A 19736-nucleotide genomic window follows, 5' to 3' on the forward strand; every position below is an offset into this window, starting at 1 on the left:
ATCGACAACCATGGCGGACGAAAGTTCTTCCTTTTCAAACTGCTATTGATTTATCACGATAAAGTTGATGGCGTTCGTGCTATGTTTTTATTTTCACCACATTTTTTTTGTTTTGTTTTCTATCGTCATAAAACTCTGAATTGGTTCTAGATGATTTTTCTTTTCAGTGTGGGTGGTGTATAGGTTTGTCAAAGTTCCAGAAAAAGAAATGTATTATTATTTTTCAAATTGTTCAGATTAAAATAAACAAGGTTACGAATAGAAAATTATATGTATTCATGAGAAAAAAAATGCCCAAAGCTCCATGTTAATGATTTGGTATGAAGCCACTCAAATGTTATGCTATTTATGGCACTTCCACACAGGTACCTCACCCAGTCAATATGAGGGTCTTGAAGTATCAAAGAGAGCTAACTTTGGCGGAAAATCACCACATATATGAAATTTTAGAGGCACATTTTCTCACGTATATTTTACATTTCTTCTCAACTTTATAGCTCAATCACTTACATATTTTATACTCGGATAACTCCTCTATAATAAAATTCTTCATCATGGACCATTTCGTTTGTGTGTACATATTTCCTTTCGAATGAACTTGAAATGATGGATGGAATACACATTGGGCAATTTTCATGTCGCTGTGATTTTACGTTCAGTGGGGTGAGCAAGTCAATAGAGCGATAAAAATTCAACTAAAAGAGGCTATAAATGCAATTTACCATTATAAATTGCACCAATATTCAAACAATTGTGACCGCCTTATGTAATGTAGGTAATATGACAATAGAATAAAATATATAGCAGGCACGAGAGGTTGTGTTTCTTGTGCTTATTGCTGTGTGAAGCTCACATGTAAAGTATCAATTTATTGTTTTTGAAACTCTAGCCAAGAGAAAAAAGATATATATCACAACATATATAGGTATCTTAAACCCGAGTATTGAAATTATCGAAAGAATTTGGGACTGAATTTCAAGCAGCCCTTAAAGAGAAAATTTTCTTTAATATTTTCTATTTTTTTGTAGAAATACGTCTGAGCTTTTATTTTTCATGAAAGCTCTTCATATAGCTTTAATAAAAGCTTATCAAAAAAAGATTTTTTGTAGGTTTTTAGGCAAAAACATTTCAATAGAATTAATTCCTGTATTTTCAAAAGACAAACAGAAAAACACTCACAGAGAATTCTTATCCAAAATGTCAAAGGATGACAAGGTTATTTCCCTTTTTCCAAACAGAAGAAATCCACACCCACCCAGGTGATACATAGATTCCGTCCGTCGGTCGTATTGAAGTACAATAAATCATTAAATTACACCTCGACAATTCTGTCAGATGAATTTTTCGTAATGGAAGGAAACTCAATTCAGTCCTTGGCGATGACCGTGCTATGTGTGGCTCTGAAGACGCGCCTGTGGGTGGGAGAATTGGAAACTTTCGAGGAGTTCAGAATAATAATTCTGCATGAGACGTGTGCCTTTTGGATGATGCTAGAGATTATCGCTTATATAAGAATATCGTGTGGGTGATAATTCTACACAATTGTTGAGTCATCAAATCATTAATTCACATTGGCACATACAATTATTATACAAATTCATAATTTAAATTGCTATCTCTGACGTCAGTTATCATGCACTCGGTGGCTGAGAGAAAACTTCTCCGTGTGCAGCTATATACATTTTCCAAAGTAACTCATGGAAAATTTATTCCGCCTAACGAAAAAAGAAAATGCCTTTGGGGAAAATTTCATAGGAAGAAAAAGAAAAGGTTCTTGAATGTTTAATAAAAGTTGCAATAAGATGAAAATAGAATTCTCTTGATGGCTACAAAATACACAAAAATATATTTCTCTATGGCAGGGATGGCAGATGTGTAATGAGAATAAAAAAGAAAATTTTTAAAAGTTTGCACCTGCGTGGTTGGGCTCTCATTTAGAAAGCTCTTTCACATACACTAAGAAAAATTCTAATGACATGGAAATTGCGATAGAGGTGAAAGCTTGCATTTGTGACTACGTTATATATACTTTTCATTATAAAAATCCACCCACAATACATTTACATTTTTTTTTTCATCTCTCTTTTCCATGCACAATGAGCACAGAGAGCTTGGCTAGAGGAATTGTGCCTAAAAATAACGCATCACATCGGGCCCCATTAAATGCGGATGTAAAATTAAACTTTCTTAACCGAAACGTGGGCGAAAAGAATTTCTATAATACACGCGACGTTCTGGAATGTTTTAAACATTTCAGCAAAAATGTATACAGCAAATTTTCACTTCGCTGAAAAATGCCCCAAAGAATGGTAAGAAAAATGAGGGATGAAGAGTGAAAAGCACAGCGCTGCAGTTGGAATTTGAGCTTGGAAATGAGATGAAAATGCGCGGAAAAAAGGAAGAAACAAAACTAAAATGATAAAATGCCAAGCTATTCAGATGATATTTTAATGGCACTCTCATGTGGCGTGAAGTTTGACTTTATGCTACACGATTCTTTTTGCTCAAACGGATTTGGATTGTGTGGATGAAAATGTTTTGTATGTGAACTTGTCACACAGATTTAAATCTTCGAGATGATCAGGAGGAAAAAAAAGTCTTAAATTGTCAGTTGTTGTTCCACCACGCTCGTCAATTATCTTGGCTTTTGCAAAAAAAATCTTTGAAAAGATATTACGAGAATGCTAAAGTTCTCGGGAATTATCTTGCAGAGTGTCGTTAAAAGTGACGTTAAATTTATGTACTGTATATTATGTACGTGTATTTATATATATTAAGCTGTTACTATCTATTTTTTTTTATCATTATCTCTTATCTCAAGTGCTTCCATCATGATCGGTTAAAATTGTTTTGTTTAGGACTGTATTTAGGGTGTGTTTGTAAAGATTTGCTGTCTTTTTAATTACTATAGTGTTTTTCATTTTATTTCAATATTTTTGTTTATTTTTTCATGAAAGAAAAAAACTTGGAAATAAAAATAAAATAAAATTTTACCGGAATACCTACGTCCAGTGAGCAGTATTATTGTATTGGCTTGTCTAATATTTATCAAAATTAAAACCCTTTAGGAAAAAAAAAACTAAATATATATCATAAAAATCCGGAGCTTTATGGGACAATCCTATATTTTTTTTCTGTCTGTACATATAAAACACATAAATCTTTTAATTTACTTTAGTGGAAAAAGTTTTATTTTATTTAAAAAAAAAGAAACTTTTAAAATCAAAAGTTTTGCACATGAGGAATATTAAAAAAAAAACATAATCATTTTCCAATTTCCCGAAAAAGATTCTGAATCAAAAGCTTTTATTTAAATTTAGCAATACGTAATATAATAAAACAGAATTAAATTATATTTAAAATGAATTACTCCAACATAAAATACCTGCATACACAAAATCATTCCTAGGGTATACCGTAGGTGTATTTCATTATGGAATAATTAAATTGGTTTTACATAACGCATCCCCGATAGCGCAGCAGAATAAAACCAGGAAAAGATGGATGAAACGTCCTTGAAAAATTTTCATTTTCAAACTATTTATTATGGGTGGACTATATTCTATCTTATGGGCAAACAATTTGTATAAAGAACTTTTGTGGAGAATTTTTTTTATTTATTTATTTTTTCCAAGGCTATGCGATATTGAAATTTCGAATTAAGGCGATGCTGTCCGTATCGATCGAAAAGGCTAGTGATGCTGACGCAGGCTCTGGAAGCAGAGCAAGGTCAGGGCTACTCTTGATGGCTATATCACAGGATATGTCTTTCGTGGTATATACGAATTGTAGATTTGCTGGGAGATGTTTTTCCTAGGGGGGGGGGTTGGGTGACAGACAACCCCCAGGAATTACTTTCAGCAGCATAGAATGTGGTGGAGGCTTTATCATGGAGTTGCATTCTGACCTTGTGCTGCAGGGGAGGCTGTTGCCAGGCCGGAGAATTAAAAATCGATGCACCCCACAGCGCGTTTGTCTATCTCTTTCCTGCGCAAGGACATGCTCTCCGCATCCCCTTTGTGCCTTTCCCAAAAATTCCCGCACTCTTTCCCGATGAGTCCCAATTTTAAAGTATATCCCATTGATGTAGGTCAAGATCAATGGCAAGGAGGATGGGGTGATATTTTTGACCTCTTGGGAGAAAATTCCCGAAAGTAATACGTGAGAATATATCATTGCCCAATTGATTTCCCATGGCTTATTCCCTGGTATTTCCAACCATATAGCATGTTTATTCCGTGATTGTTTTCTATTTCTGTCATCATTACGTTTCGTGTCCTCGGTGACCTCTCGAGGGTGAAAAGCAAGCAGAGAGAAAAGTAGCAACAGAAAGAAAATTTTCCTCATGAGAGATCTATGTGTTTTTTTTTCTGCCTTCAACGTCTTGTTTTTCTCGCCCCATGAACTTACCAAGGGACTTGCTGTGCTAATTGCTGATGGTTGATTTATCAATAATTCACGATTATCCCGTCATTTATTGGCTAAAAGATAATTCCTAGGATCCACATGAATTGTCTCCTCGTTAATTACTGCTTTTCTTTCTTTTACCATCTTTGCGTTAATTACAAAAATTCGCAGAAGAGTAGATATTTGCTCCAAACCCTTAATGATTTTGTTTGGTGCTTGCAAGATTTTTTTTTTAATGTTCAAGTATGAAAAAGGATAACTAAGGGTAGACTACCCAGGGAAGATGGAGTCATTGAGATTTTCAGGATGATGAGGTTGTTTGCGGGGGGAGTCCAGGGGGAGTGTAGTAGCAACCAGCAGCAGCTATCGTCCTCTGCTGGAGGGGTTGTCGCGCCCATTCTGGGGGTTGCACACGCGATCGATACAGAGAGTTTTCACCGACGTGGGTGGGGGTGAATTTTCAGGGGTAGAATTTGGAGAATTCCCCCAACCAGAAAATACTGCAAATGTCTGCCATTAAAAATGCCACGAAACATCCTCGAGGAGAGATGTGTGAATGACAAAAAAACGCGACTTTCTCAACCCCTTTGAATAACGCTGTGTTATAGAGAAAAATTTTCCACTCTCACCACCGCACAATCGCAAGGGGTCGCCTTTTCAATTTCTTTGTTCTTACCGCACCAGTGCTGGGTTTTTTTGTCCTCTTCAACTTGGCCTTTTCACTTGCGCCTGTGTTATATATGTAGGTATACATGTGTTGATATTTCACCGTATTAATATTTGAACAATTGATCACACCACAAGTTTTCACTGCCACATGAAAATTTTCCAACCACCCCACCAATACGAACAACAATGTATGTGGTGGATTTTTTATGCGCCAGGATGCTGGATTGTGAGCAAAATACCCTTAGCTAAAGGAGTCCCGAGGAGGAAATTTGTCAACATGCGAAAATGGGTATTACAGGCAGAAAAGGGGACGAAACGTTACCAATAAATTGCAGCACTGGTGAGGTGGCAGCAGAGAAACTGCGCATTTAGAAAATTTTACTTCAAATGTATATGTGTTGATTAATTTTAGTGTTGGGCAGGAGAGAGGAGGTAAAGGAGGCATTTTTCACTTTTCGCCAGATATATACACATTGTGACTTTTTGCACATATTCAACCCCAGAGAGGGGATGTCAAGGGTAAAAGTGCAATTAGGTGTTGATAGAAAAATATATACATACATAGTGCAACTAAATATATATGTAGCATGAACTTACCTATAAGAGAAGTCACCCACAGCTGTGTCAATGTCACTTGGAGAAATTGCATAATGTTGCGACAAGCACTTTCAGAAAATTTCACTATCAAATTCGCGAATTTTTGTAAACACTGAGCTTTTTTTCTTATGGCTTCTCAACAGAAAAAATATATTGCGTCGTTTTGTGCTTAATTCAACTCTGGACAAAATCGCACCAATTTGTGTGAGAGAAATTTTTGTGAGTAATTTGCGGGAAAAAAAAGCTCCGGGAATGGGAATGGAAATAAAAAAATATGTGTGTTGTGTGTTTGAAATTGAAAAGAAAAAAAAAAGTGAGAATTGAATGTAGGAAAATTGCAAGGTGTGGAGAGGTATGTTTGGTGTTTGGCAGGGAAATGGTTGCTCGAGGGAGTCGGAAGCTCTGCGATGTGTCTTGTTGAAAATTTCACTGGGATATGAATTGATGCGACATTGAATTTTCCAACGTCATTTCGGAAACTAGCAACTCGCACACAGATACATGCACCCCGCGAGAAATGATTGGAACACCACCACATGTGCATGTGAAAAGCACTGGAAAATCGATGTGCGCCTGCGCCCAATGGATTTGAACTTGTGTGCCTGTGGGGCTGAAAATACATGGCAAAATTCCACCCAGAGATGGACGTACAAGCACACATGGGTTTCCGTTTGCCAACACGATGGATGTTCCGAGCGAGATGTATTCTGTGGTGTGACTCACTGTGTGAGTTTCTGCACTTTGCTCTTGTGCCAGATGGACTTTCTCGGATGCACGCCCAAGGTCTTCCAGATCACACCACCTACATGCAGCATATATATGCACCAGGGGAGGTTGGGCAATGATGATGAAAGAACCTTGAGCCCCTGCAACGCGTTGCAGCAGCGCATAGGCAGTAATAGATTGGGGAGATTGCAATGGAGTTTCCGGGTGGTTTGGTGGGACATGGCAAGAGGAAGTTTTCCACCTCACATTCCCCAATTGCGACCCTGAATTTAATCTAATCATTTTTCACAGCTCAACACATCCATATACCCCAGGCTATAGAGAACCTCAACTATACATAGTAATGTGTGGCTGTGTGAATTGTGAGTATAAATGCTGTTCCGGGTACAAATGTGTGCGTTAAATGTGATGACCTTGGCCTCTAGAATAGAATAGAATCTTCTGTTGGAGAGCGACGAAGCGAGATAGAGCGAGAATTGAACACACACCAAAAGATTTCCAACTTCTTTTGGTCGCGTGTGTGTTTCGACAAGCCCATATATACCTACAATTGAAACCGTCCCCCCTTTCTGAGGGGGCACGTGCGGGGTGGAAGTTGATGGGTATAGAAGTGACATAGAAAAAAAATATCTTGTTCATTTTTTCCACCTTCTGGCTGTACTTGTGGAAAAATTCAACCAGCTCCCAAGCTCAATCTCACAGACAATTATCCCAGGTTCTATCGCATATGGACGAAAGCCGCGCAACCTTCATTTTTCTCCCCCATCGATTTAACGAAGTAGAAGGGAAAAAAAAGATGAGAACCTAGAATGGAGAAAAAAAGTCCCGGAAGTAGCATTTTATACTTCTGGGATTTCTTTTTGCTTTCCTGCACTTCAAACGCCAAAGTCTCTCTCACTGGGTGAGCTGAAAGGTGTTATTTTTATTGTTTCTCTATTACTCTAGGAGCGAGCCATATGGTGAGGTATGTTGGGGAGCGCGGAGAATGGCATAGAATTGTATGTAAAAATTGAGGTTCAAGGCTACGTTTAGCACAAAATTCACGGGGTTCTTCCAACATGAGAATAAAATTGTAAAATAATGAGAGAACGCAAGATGAAGCTATCTGACAATTCTCGATATCTCCTCTACCTTTTTACATATAGGTGTGTAGAACGAAGTGATGTGCTCATGCGAAAGAGTGAAAAAATATATAGAATGAATGCAAAGAGGCATTAGCAGTAGGTTCTCATTTGTTGGTTTCAGTGATTAGCTTTGATCGTTGATATTGATGAAGTTCTCTATAAAGTTTGGATTAAATTTCATGAGACAGACTTAGTTTTTTAGGCTTAGCCTAAATTTTTTTGGCTAAGCTCAAATTGTTTATTCTTTTTAGACTTTAAAGGTTTAGGTTTTTAGGTTCTAAAGAAAGACTCATAGTCTTGTAAGCAAGGCCTAAGTTTTTTTTTAGAATCTTAAGGGCTTAAAAATTATCAAAAAAATGCATTCAGTTCATATTTAACCTGTTTTAAAAAACAGAAACGGACTATTAAAGCTTAACCATACTTCAGCGTCAAAAGACGCTGTTCGTTGTTTTTTCTCACTTGCTCCTTGTCAAATTGTATCGCGCTGTCACTGTCACACAAGAAAGGCGGTTATATAACATAGAAACCGCGTTTCTTGTTTGACAGTGATAGCGCAATACAATTTGACAAAGAGCAAGTGAGAAAAAACAACGAACAGCGTCTTTTGACGCTGTTGCTTGGTTAGGCCTTTACGGAAATTATATAGGCTTCACCAGGTTTGTAGAAGGCAAAAGATTATAAAATTACTCTCGCACTGATCTAAGTGAGAGCTAAAAGAGTGGATTATAGAAGCTTCTAGTGCTGGGTTGTGTGGAAATTAATCATTAATAGAAATGATATGTGAGAATTCTATTACATAAATTATGTACGTATATATTATGTATGTAACTCAAATTACCTTTCCTGTATTATTGCTCCAATTACTCCACGGAGTTGCTCAGTGGCAGAGACATTTTTTTTCTGTATAATGTAGGATTGGGCAGGAATATTGTCAACCAGCGGTTTTCAATTAAACAACAGTCCTCGCGACACGCTGACTCATATTTCACAAACATTAACCAAAGTCACGTGTTAGAGATTATTTTTGTGGCTGCTGGAGCAACTGTGTAAAAAAACGCGTAATTATCAAATAAAAAATATTTCAGATTGGGCTGAGCTTTGTCATAAAATTAATCTATGATCCACAGATGTGAAAAGTTCTCAGGAAAGCTCTGTGTGCAATAGATACCTATAATTTTTTCTATATTTATTTTATACCTAATAATTTATGAAAACTATTTAATAAAAAATTCAATTGATTTTTTCTCATCCAAAATGGGACGCCAGTTTAGATTAGGAGGTTCACAAAAAGGAAGCATTTATATGCCCTTTCTCTTGCAGTGCTTTTATGTTTCTCATATGTTTCAACTCATATCCATTACATAAAACAGATATTTCACTGTGGGAGCTTTTTCGCATTCACAGAGTCTTTGCTAAACGATATCGAAAATCTGCATTCTGCATACGAGATAGAATGAGCAAAATACTTTCCTCTCACTTTGGCATTTTGTGTTGGTGGGTTTTTTTTAGTGTATGAATTTTAACTTTAACGAACTTTTTTTTTGCTTTCCCAAAAATCGATTTTCCTTGTTTGTTTCCCAAATTTTTGGGCATAAAACGAATTTTTGGGACTCCTGGGGCACTTACGGGTGGTCCCGCGGCCCTGGGGAGCTGCTCAGTGCGGAAATTGAGGCTCGCAGAAATTTTGACGGTTGGGGATTTTACACGACTCTCGTTTCCCGGAAATGGATTTTCTTGACTTTTATAATTTTTGATGCCAAAAATTCAAAAGTGTTTTCCTGGTCATGAAAAACTCAATTTCGCTAGGAAATTCGGTGGAAAACGCAAGAAAATTGCGAAAAACTGAATTTGTAAGGGAGACAGATAGCAGGGAAATGCATTCATTTCATTTTCTCGTGAGCAAACAGTGCCAAAAAGTACCAGGCAGAGTGGTGGCTTTTGGAACTACATTTAGGGCGCCAAATTCAATAATCGCAAAAAATGAATAAAATTAATTTAAAGGGGGGCTCTGAGGGAAAATGAATATCGTTGGTAAAAATCGCCTGGTGCCAGTAGTCCCTGTACCAAATTTGTTGTATAGATTTTATTTATTGTTTAGATTTATGTAAAAATGCACGAAAGCAATTTTCATCCCACTCCTATATTTTATTTTGAAAACCAATATTGGTCATTTTATTTTTGAGCCTGTCAATCAAGTAAAGAAGAGTGAGGGCGATCCTCGCCAAAAGGAAAATTGAGACAATGACTTTCCACGGAAAATATGACCAAATGAATGGGGGTCGGGGAAGGAAATCTCAACCGGATATTTCAACTGTCAGAGACAAACAAACAAATTGTCCTTTATTCATGAACCCCTCCTATTTTTGTCCCACAAGCAGAAAATATCCGCAAATCAAACAGAAAAGTGTCTCTCCGTGTGAAAATTCAGGTGCACGCAGAAGAAATGCAGAAAGTCATGAGAATTTAATGAGTGCAACACAGTAATTTGAAAAGTTTTACGATCAATTGGTGGTTTGGTCACTCTGCAATTCATTGGAACTCCACTAATCACTTAGGTGGAGTTAAATTGGTTTGAGGTGGCAAGGAGTAACGAAAGTGACGATACTATTATGAAAATATGCAGCTGTAAATATGTCTATTACGTTTATGTATACCTACATATAATCCAACAATTATTTTTTAACATACAGGATGTAAATGAAAATCGTGAAAATCTATAGAAAGATGATGTTTTATTGAAAGGGAACTTATCATTATGATATTTGGCATGAAGTTAGAGAGAAGGACATTATGGATTACAGATAACAAGGGGTGTTATGCCGGGAGCATGACTGTAATATCAATTTCTTTATATCTACGGATATCATATATAGGTTGGTCAAGATAACATTGACTGCTTTAGCCCATAAGAACGGTCCATATTATCTTGACCACACTATATATTGTTGCGGCAACGCCCGAAATACCCCTAAAAAACCAACAAAAAAGATTTTTTTATTTTTTTCATTAATTCCCGCTTCTATTTTTATGGGTGATTCTTTTTCTGTTAAAATCACCCAAACATTTTTATGGATTTTTGAAATAATTTTTGATTCCGGAATCGGGATTCCGAAATCCATAAGGAAATGAAGTACTCCTTGGAAATTTTCCGCAAATTGCACACCTTTGTACATCATCTGGGCTCTATAAAAGGAGCTACAGCGGCGAGCGGAGAGCACATTCACGCCAACCTTCACAGCGAGCAGAGCTCCAGAGCAAGGAGAATAAGCGACAAAAGTTTTATGAACACCGATCAACTGATCGAGGTAATCCACTCCGCCATCCAATTTGGGGAAGCTAGAAGTATCGAAAGAAATACCACAGCCATAGCTGGGCTACCAACAAGGAAAATCAACCAAGGGAATCTTCAGGACAACATCTCAGCGAGAAAACCTCCCCGAACCACCGCAGCCAGATTGGTGAAGTATCGGGTCGAGCACAAAGTACATCAGCGCGACATTGCGGGGAAAGATCATCCGCTGGAGATCATCCCCGACGCAACAAAAAGATCTCCCCGAACCACCCCAATAAGGCTGGTGGAATTTCGGGTCGAGCACGGAGACAAACACATCACCGCAAAGAGGCGTCATTCGCCCGAGAGTCTTCTGAAGAACATTCTTGGAGAAAGCGTTCCCCACATAATTTCGATAGGGTTGAAACGCCATCGAAGGGAAACAGAGCACTGCAAACATCATCAGAGTGGTACCACCGAGGGAATAGCACCACACCAAAAGGGCGAAGTACATCATCCGGAAAGCATCTCTTAGAATCGCCCGGTGCCTCCAAAGATTGAGAGCAATTCCCCGAAGACCCTCACATTTATCTGCTGCCTCCCAGTGAATTCGCCGATTCACCAAAGCCCCACCGAGGGAGATCTCATTCAAGCTACGACGTAGGCTCTGCACTTGAATTCACAGAGATCGACTCATGTGGTCAACGGAGAATACAGAAGTAGCATTTGAGAAGGAGCCAAGACAAGATCCGACACGACGTCCTAGCGACCTCGTGAGGCAGATCGTCGGAAACAACAGCCCAAAGCAATATCCCACGGAGGGATAGTGATTCGACGTGCAACACGTCCAAATATTCGGTGTGTTTGCATCAAGCTTCCAACAGAGCAACGCATCACGCGTGGTTCCTCCCAAAGTCGGGAGTCATGGAAGAGACACAAACACCAGAGTTTTCCGCGGCAATAAGCCCCGCCGCAACAATATGTAAGAAACAAGAAACGGATACCAGAAGTTTGGAGGGGATCAGCTTGAGGATTTGGCGTTATTCTCAGGACCAAATTCTAAGGCAGCGTTCGATCACTAATTGCCCACTGCATATGGAAAATTGTGAGCATTTGTCACTAGCACAAGATCATCCATTGCCGGAAGCGTTTAAAGTAATCCGTGTCGACTCCTTATGCGAATCAACTGTCAATTGCCTGAATTCCTTAGAAGCGCCTAGGACAAGCCAGGCTAACCTACCGGTCGCTGGTGTAAGCAGAAGAAATTATTTATTTATTTGATAAAGGAGGTGCCATCATAGCTGATGATTCCCCTAGAAGAAATGCAAACAAAATTTAGTGTGGTGATGAGGAGATTTGTACGTTGGGAGATAATCTTCAAAGTGATTCACGGGAGAAATCTTTCACACAGCAGTAGAATCCCGATCCTACGGAGCTTCCCTGTAGTATGGTGAAGAGGAGATTTAAACCTGCTGATTTGTGTCAAAATTGTAGTTTTTCTCGTAAAATAGAGAAAATAAAGGTAACTATTCTAACTCAAACTTCAAATCGCCCTCCTGAAAATCAACAAAAAATGAATTAGTATAATTTTTCTGCCTTCAAAATATCTTGATAAAAGTGTACGTACATATTTCAATGTTTTTATGTTTTAGGTTTGACGCGAAAGGGTTAAGACATCATCTCACGGTACCTCAGGTTATTATAGCCTTATTGATATTTTTTTGTAAGATAGTGGAATTGGTAAGTACATAGCTATGAAAATAGCATTATTAATCGACAATTATTCTTATGAGTGATTGAATTTGATTTAATATTTAAACTATGGAGGGGAAAATTGTCGCAGAATATTTGTTTTGTGGTTTTTTACCACTGAATAATTTAACTTCTTTGAAATGACATTCAAAGAGTGTTGCAATTGCAAAAGGATTGGAAGAAAGGTTGGGGTTGTGCGCAAAATGTGTCAGAGCTTTCATCATGACATTTTTTCTGTGATGCGTGAGGGATAGAATAGCGATTGTTTTTAATAATTCAAACAATTCGAAGCAGTGCAATTGGAATGAAGGTGTAAATTGTCCATTTCTATTTTGTATTCCCTTTTAAATGCGGCGACAAAGCTGCTTATGAATTTTAGTGTGGAGTATTTTCCAAATGACGCAGAAAAAACGACAAAATTCTTGCTAGATAGAATTTTAAATGTCCATTTATTGCGAATAAATCTCTTATGTACATCAATATCACAATTTAAATTACTCAATTGCGGTAAACAATCAACAGGGGTGGCTAAAAAGGGGAAGATTGCGTAATTTTAAATGTTTTTTTTTTTTCGGTGTAATCCGTTGTTTAATCTAAACTACACGACCATATTTTATTTATGAATATACGAAGATAATCTGACTATAATTTGCATAGCAGTTAGTATGGATTCTGCATTGTCAAGTATTCAGGAGTGAAGGGGGTTGATTGTGGTTGCGCAGGAGTTGTCTGAGTTGACCAAGATGTGGCCAGTCGTGGAACTGGCCTAAGAATCCTTTGTCATTTATCCGGTGGCAGTATCATGTTGGATGTAATTCCACCAAAAGATCTAAAAGAAAAGAAAAATTATTTAGATTCAAATTTTTAAGGAACTTTCCTTTTAAAACTAACCTCTTGAGATTAAATGCCTCGAACGCTTGGTTGCGAACAAATTGGAAGGCAGAAGAGTATCTTTCACGATGTTGATAGTATAGCTGACTGAATGATGGAAACCTCGTCTTGTCATCCAAGGGCATGGGATTGAGGTTGTAGTATCGAGAGTAGTCGTAGCCCAGTTGACGTGAAGGAGCTGGTTGGAGTGGAAAAGTTGCCTTTTTGTAGATCATAAGGGGATCTCCATTGGTTGTTGCTGAAGCACTCTGAGTGTCTGGATAAATTTCCTGATGCGACAACATGTGCTTCTTTAAGTAAGGTTGCCGCCGGAAAGTTTTTCCACAAAGAGGGCATGGGAAGTTTGCTTCTTGCGTTTGGTCCATGGTTCCATTAATCTCAGAAGTGGAAGTCAAAGGAGGAGCTGAGTTTTCCAAAGGCTGGAAAACACACGATAAAAATTAATTTGGGGTATAGGAGTTTTTTCTGTTTCAATTTATAAATTAAAGTTGATATCATCGAGTAGGTACTTGCACTACGAGACTACAACACGAGTGATTTGCAAGTGATACCCCCTGATTTGGATGATTAGTATAAAACTTATAATTTCACAACACAATTTAAAAATTTAAGATTGTTTTATTTGTTTTTAAACCTTTTTTTTTAAATATGATTTACCTGTTATTTTCTTTTTAATGAAACTTTGATCAGAACGCAAATCGTCGTTTTATGTCCTTATGTTTCGTTCTGATAGCAGTTTTCTGATTCTGTTATAAAAAAACCATAACTGCAATAAATTTCTGCAGTAATCAAAAACGCGTGATATTTAAGAGGATACCACCGGTACTAATATCGATCAAGATCGGTCCAGCCGTTTCTAAGGAGTTTACGTACCACATTTAGATAAACGAGCAGGAAATTCAGACTTTCTTTCATATAAAAATGATTACTTTATTTAATGAATTGTGGCACAATGCATTAATAATGACGAACCATTTTGTAAATTGATTCGTTTCAATTCACTCATGAAAAATTTATTGAATTAAATGGTGATTTATTATCTAGATTGTTGTGATGGATGTTGTTTGTTAATATTTAAATTATTCACAGCACAATTTATTAAATATAATATTTTATACAAATTTTATTTATTTATGAGTCGAAACAGTAACTGATTGAATTTTTTTTTTAAACACTCACCTGACTTTTTGGCACCTTTGCTGCTGATGTGGTTACTGACTTTTTAACTGGACTTCCACTACTATTACGTGGTTTATGCCATCTCTTGTGTGATGCAAGATTAGCTGGACAGTTAAAAACTTTATCACACTCAGAACATCGGTACTCAATGTGGACAATCCTAGAGCACCTATGCTGGGCCAATTGAAATGCATCATCGTACATAATGCGACACAATTGACAAATGTAGGAACCAATTTTGTTGTCGATCTTTGCAATTAGGCGCTGGGCTTCTTCTGTGATTTCCACAACATTGAAGGCAGGATCAATATCCCCTTTTCGCACCACGAGCTCTTCGTCGTCACGCAATTTCCTAATGATTGTCCCTGAAACTGGGCTCGTGTTGTCCTCATCGAGGGTTGTCTTCCTCAACTTTATCCGTTTCTTGACTTCACTTTTAGCACCAACAGTGGCCTGATGGGCACTCTGTGAAGGTTCTCCGTGCATTTTTAACACTTCCGAATCTTCGGGTAGATTTTCAAAAGTCTTTTCGAAAAGTTTAGCAAATCCTTGTATGGCTTGATTGTGATATGTTTCATTTTTAAAGCAAAGTTTCCCCTTATCCAGGATTCCCATTTGCTCCTGATCTTCATCGTCTGTTTCCTCATCATCCACATTTTCAGGGGGTTTAGATGGGTAATTGCCAATTTCCTGAATGTATGGCACTGAATCACACACATCAATTATAGAGTCGGACTTATCATCCAGACTTAGTTCTTCTTCATCGTCGGTTAGAATATTTTCAGAAGGTTCATCTGATGGAAGTTGCATGTCGTTTTCATCTGGGCTGGTTATATCCACAAACACTTCTTCCTCTTCAGCGATTTCATTTGAATCTTCTTTAGTAGATTTAGGATTGTCTTGTAGAAAATAATCAACAAATGTGGAAGCTTTGAGGAGTCTATTACTTAGGGTCCCATTGCCGAGAATTGGACGAAGGCTCTCTTCGTCAAAATATCCAAATCTATGACGCCAGAAATCTTCTGGCAATGTATCCAAATCCTCATTATTTGACTGTTGCTCAATATCTGGAGCTCTGAGTCTTTTTCGCGGAGGCGACGGCGTCGAAGGGGGTGTTATAGGTGCAGAAGATCGCAAGGATAAATCCAAAGGAGCCTGGGCTTCACTTGCACGATACGGAACAGGGGGCACGTAGGATCCAACAGGAGCCACTTGTAGGGATTGATAGGAAAACATTGTTTTGCCAAAGTCCCAGAATATATAGGAGTTTCAGTAATCCTGTGGTTAAACACTAAACACCCAAGATGTATCCTAAGTTGGTCGCGTCCACAGTCATTCGCACTCCGATGCACACTGACGCGATGTCAGTGGGAAAATTGCTATTGATGCACTTTCCACCCCCATTTGAGGGCATCCTCGGTGAGTGGTTGAGTGCTGGGATGTTCAACCCCTTGCCGGAGGGAGTCTGCGTCGGTGCGCATATTCGGAACGCCCTCGCTTCGGTACGAGAGTCTCCCAAAAACGACTCAGAAGCAACAAGTGGATGCCAAATGCATGAAAGTTGTGCCCGCCTCACCGGATTCGGGGTCTCCCTCTCAAATTGTGGATTCTCCCCACATTGGAGCTATTTGACCAGGATGATGAAGAAATTTGGGGATGGCGAAGTGTTCCAATATGGAGGAACACCAAAGTACTATTCGACATTTTATTAATGCATCATAAGAAGTATTTAGAATTCTAAATTTCAGACAATTCCTAAAGACTTCTATACTACTACAATACATTTTGAATAACTTTTTCTTAATGCTATATTTGGTTTCAAGAGAAGATTTATGTATTTTTTTTCATTTCTTTTATTTTAATAAAAAAAATCTCAGTATTGAACGAATGGAAAAATTGTAGAAATTTCATTGATGCGAAGTTTAAAGAAATAAAAGGTGAAGAAGACTGATTTTCAGCAGTTATACAAAAATTGAGAGCAAGCAAAATCTGAGAAATATTAATTCGACCGTCTTACATTTTGACCTAGTCTATCCGTTAATTTTTAAAAATTTGCGATGGTTTTGAATTCCCTGGGAATAGTCCACTTTCTCAGATTAACCATAGTTTATTTGGAGCTTTTGAAACTTACTAAATTGTAGAAAATATATCTAGATCAAACATTATTATTATCTTAAAGTGTAAGAATTTTTTTCAAGCTTTAAAGCCATAATTAGGAAACGTTCATTTTAGGCATTAAACTTTTTTTATTACTTTTAATTTAATAAAGGATATATAGGAAAAATGTAAAGAGACAGTATGAAAGCTCACAGGTGAAGAAGCAAAAGTGCACTTGAGTAAATCAATAAGGAAGAAATGCAGAGAAAGACGGGACTTCGTAGTAGTGTAGGTCGCTGAGGAGTAATGCACCGTAATTGAATAAGTTTTACCACCTCATCCTACCGTGTGTGGGAAAAAAGTCAAGTTGACTAACCGAAAATCCTCCCAAAATAGCTTTATGAATAAGTAAGGGGTGGTGGTGTAGCCTAATTCCACAACTAATCTCGTTAATCAGACAAACACAGCAATGCTGACTTCTTTGTGGGGGGATTTCTTGGTCGACCATGGCGTATAGAGCGTGGCCAAGACATAGAGGAATTATCTCCCCGCATCCACCCCCCGAATAAGGGGATTTCCATTGGCAGAAAATTCCCATCCCACATGGCTTTTACCTGAACGATATTGGAAATATTCGATGCAACACTATTGTTGCTCGAGTGGATGTCGCCTAGAATAGACGTAGAGCCAGAATCAATTTAGAATTTTCACGTTGGAAAATTGGATTTGGTACGGAAGAAAATTGACTGAAAATTGGATATTGTCATGTGTGATGTGTGCGCTGTCTTTTCGTAAAACAACGCTGCCACATGAAGAATTAGAGGGATTAAGAGAAAAGAAAGAAATTGGAAGTTTTCTTGTAAGCTTTTAACAATTTTTATTCAATTTAGAAAAATACTTTTTTTTTTCAATGTTAAATAACTAAATTTAATTACTAATAATAACTAAATTTCTACAATATAAATATTGCATTATTGTATAACAAAATTAGCAGATTTTCCGTTAACTAAATATACATAATTTTCCAGAAAAATCATTTCAAAATCTGTTTTAACCGATAATTTTGTAGATTAAATAGAAGGGGTGAGTTATTGTATTAAAAATTTACATACAAATATGCTATAATCGAAAAATATTTACTCAAGCATTCTGCAAGGGGTTGTCTCACTCCCCTTACAAAAAAAAAATATAAAAATGCAAAGATAAATATATATAAACTGCAAAGATAAAAATTAAGCACGGATGGAACAGTATAAAGCGAAAGAACGGTAAGTAAAACTTACGGGCTGTGATTCTTTCTTTGTCAGTGAAATGTGAAATTGACGGAAAATTGAGGATGAGCAAATTTTGAGGAAGGCTTTCTCGCGCACCGAATCACAGCCAACGCGCAGATATTTTGTGAAAAGCCTTAATCGTGGGCGTTGGCTGTGATTCGGTACGCGAGAAAGCCTTCCTCAAAATTTGCTCATCCTCAATTTTCCGTCAATTTCACATTTCACTGACAAAGAAAGAATCACAGCCCGTAAGTTTTACTTACCGTTCTTTCGCTTTATACTGTTCCATCCGTGCTTAATTTTTATCTTTGCAGTTTATATATATTTATCTTTGCATTTTTATATGTATATATATAATGTATATATCTATGCATTTATATATATATATTTTATTTTATTTTATATGTGTATGTATATAAAACGCCCCGCTTCGCGGGGCGTTGGACTTATGCAACTCAAGATATGACATGTAAACTTTAAAACGCGATATCTCCGGAACGGCTACATAGATTTTCTTCATTTTTGGCATGGCGATAGATATTATAGCCAACTATGACATATCAAAATATGAAGCAATTCTATAAAGCGGTGCTCGAGATATTCATCGAAAACTCATCGAAAATTTTGTTTTCGATTTTAGCGCCACTTGCGGTCATTTTTTGAACTTGCGATGTTCCGAGCAGTAGTAGGGCTCGTTAATATCTTTCATTTGAGCCCGAGTTGATCAAAGTCGGTCAAGCCGTTCTCGAGTTATGGCCGATTTTCGATGAAAATTTGTGACGGCCATATTGGCTAAATGGCTTGGCCGATTTTCGAAAATGAGGTATCGTTGGAAAGGTCTTGATGGCCCCTACAACATATCAAAATTTCAGATCTCTAGCTAATATAGGACCGGAGATATTGCGAAAACAAAATTTAGGGATTATTCAAAATGGCGGACGCGGGGGTGGGGGGTTGAATTTGACATCATAATCGGATGTCTTCCACCCGATATATGAACTTTGCCGTTGACCGCAAGTCTCTATCTATCACCGTTCTCTTGTAATTTAGCGAAAGGTTCCGGACGGACGGCCGGACGGACGGCCGGACGGACGGAAAGATTTTTGGCGCATACGTTTTTTGGAATGTAGGGACCCTAATTCGTGGTCATTCCAAGTTTGAGCCCGATCTGATGACTTTGCATTTTGGAGTGTACACAGAAGCTGTGCTTCTTTGAAGAAAGAATCACAGCTAACTCTTGCGTGTGCGACATCGCCCAGGAAATTGTAGCAGAAGCTAAACTTCCGTATCGAGTGCCTGATGCGAGTCAAGTACCGTAGAAAATCGCATAAAACTTCAACAGATTGGCTATGCATATAAATTAAGCCTAATGGAATTTCAATTGAGGAAGATTTGCGAAAGTTGTTCAAGTGGCAGATTTGATAGCGACATCCGGGTGCCGCCTACAAGACAGAGCCTCCGCTCTTTTGAATTTTAGTGAACCTGAGTGTACTAATTTGCATCAAGTGTCAATTTCTACAAGAAGTTAATTTTGTGTCAATTAACAGGGCTGTTAATTGGCATCATTCTCTCGTCCACACAGAATTCAATCCCCCACGCGTCCTTTTGGCATCTCATCCCACAACAAGTCCAACCCTCAATATATGGAAGAATTCGTTTATGTTGGTCGGTGGTATTTCCCTTCTCTCTTTGACTGCGAGTGGGAAAATTGAAATTGCGACAGGAATGTCTATTATGGCATGAAAATTG

At 37.8% G+C, this 19736-nt stretch overlaps 3 protein-coding genes across 5 annotated transcripts in view; all 3 read right to left on the bottom strand.

The window, feature by feature from the left end:
- Window positions 1-19736, bottom strand: part of LOC129797635 (cytochrome P450 6A1-like) — a 690618-nt gene that overhangs the window by 465174 nt on the left and 205708 nt on the right. The gene's annotated exons all lie outside the window — the stretch shown is intronic.
- LOC129797630 (cytochrome P450 6a9-like) overlaps window positions 1-19736 on the bottom strand; it is a 667408-nt gene that overhangs the window by 465174 nt on the left and 182498 nt on the right. The window lies entirely within an intron of this gene.
- LOC129786017 (uncharacterized) lies at window positions 13288-15852 on the bottom strand. The gene is made up of 3 exons (XM_055820822.1): window positions 14617-15852; window positions 13438-13856; window positions 13288-13375 (listed from the first exon to the last, which is right to left on the bottom strand). The coding sequence occupies exons 1-3, from the start codon at window positions 15850-15852 to the stop codon at window positions 13327-13329; spliced, it is 1704 nt and encodes a 567-aa protein (XP_055676797.1). The 3' UTR covers window positions 13288-13326.

Source organism: Lutzomyia longipalpis, chromosome 1, assembly GCF_024334085.1.
Source record: "Lutzomyia longipalpis isolate SR_M1_2022 chromosome 1, ASM2433408v1".
NCBI lineage: Eukaryota > Metazoa > Arthropoda > Insecta > Diptera > Psychodidae > Lutzomyia > Lutzomyia longipalpis.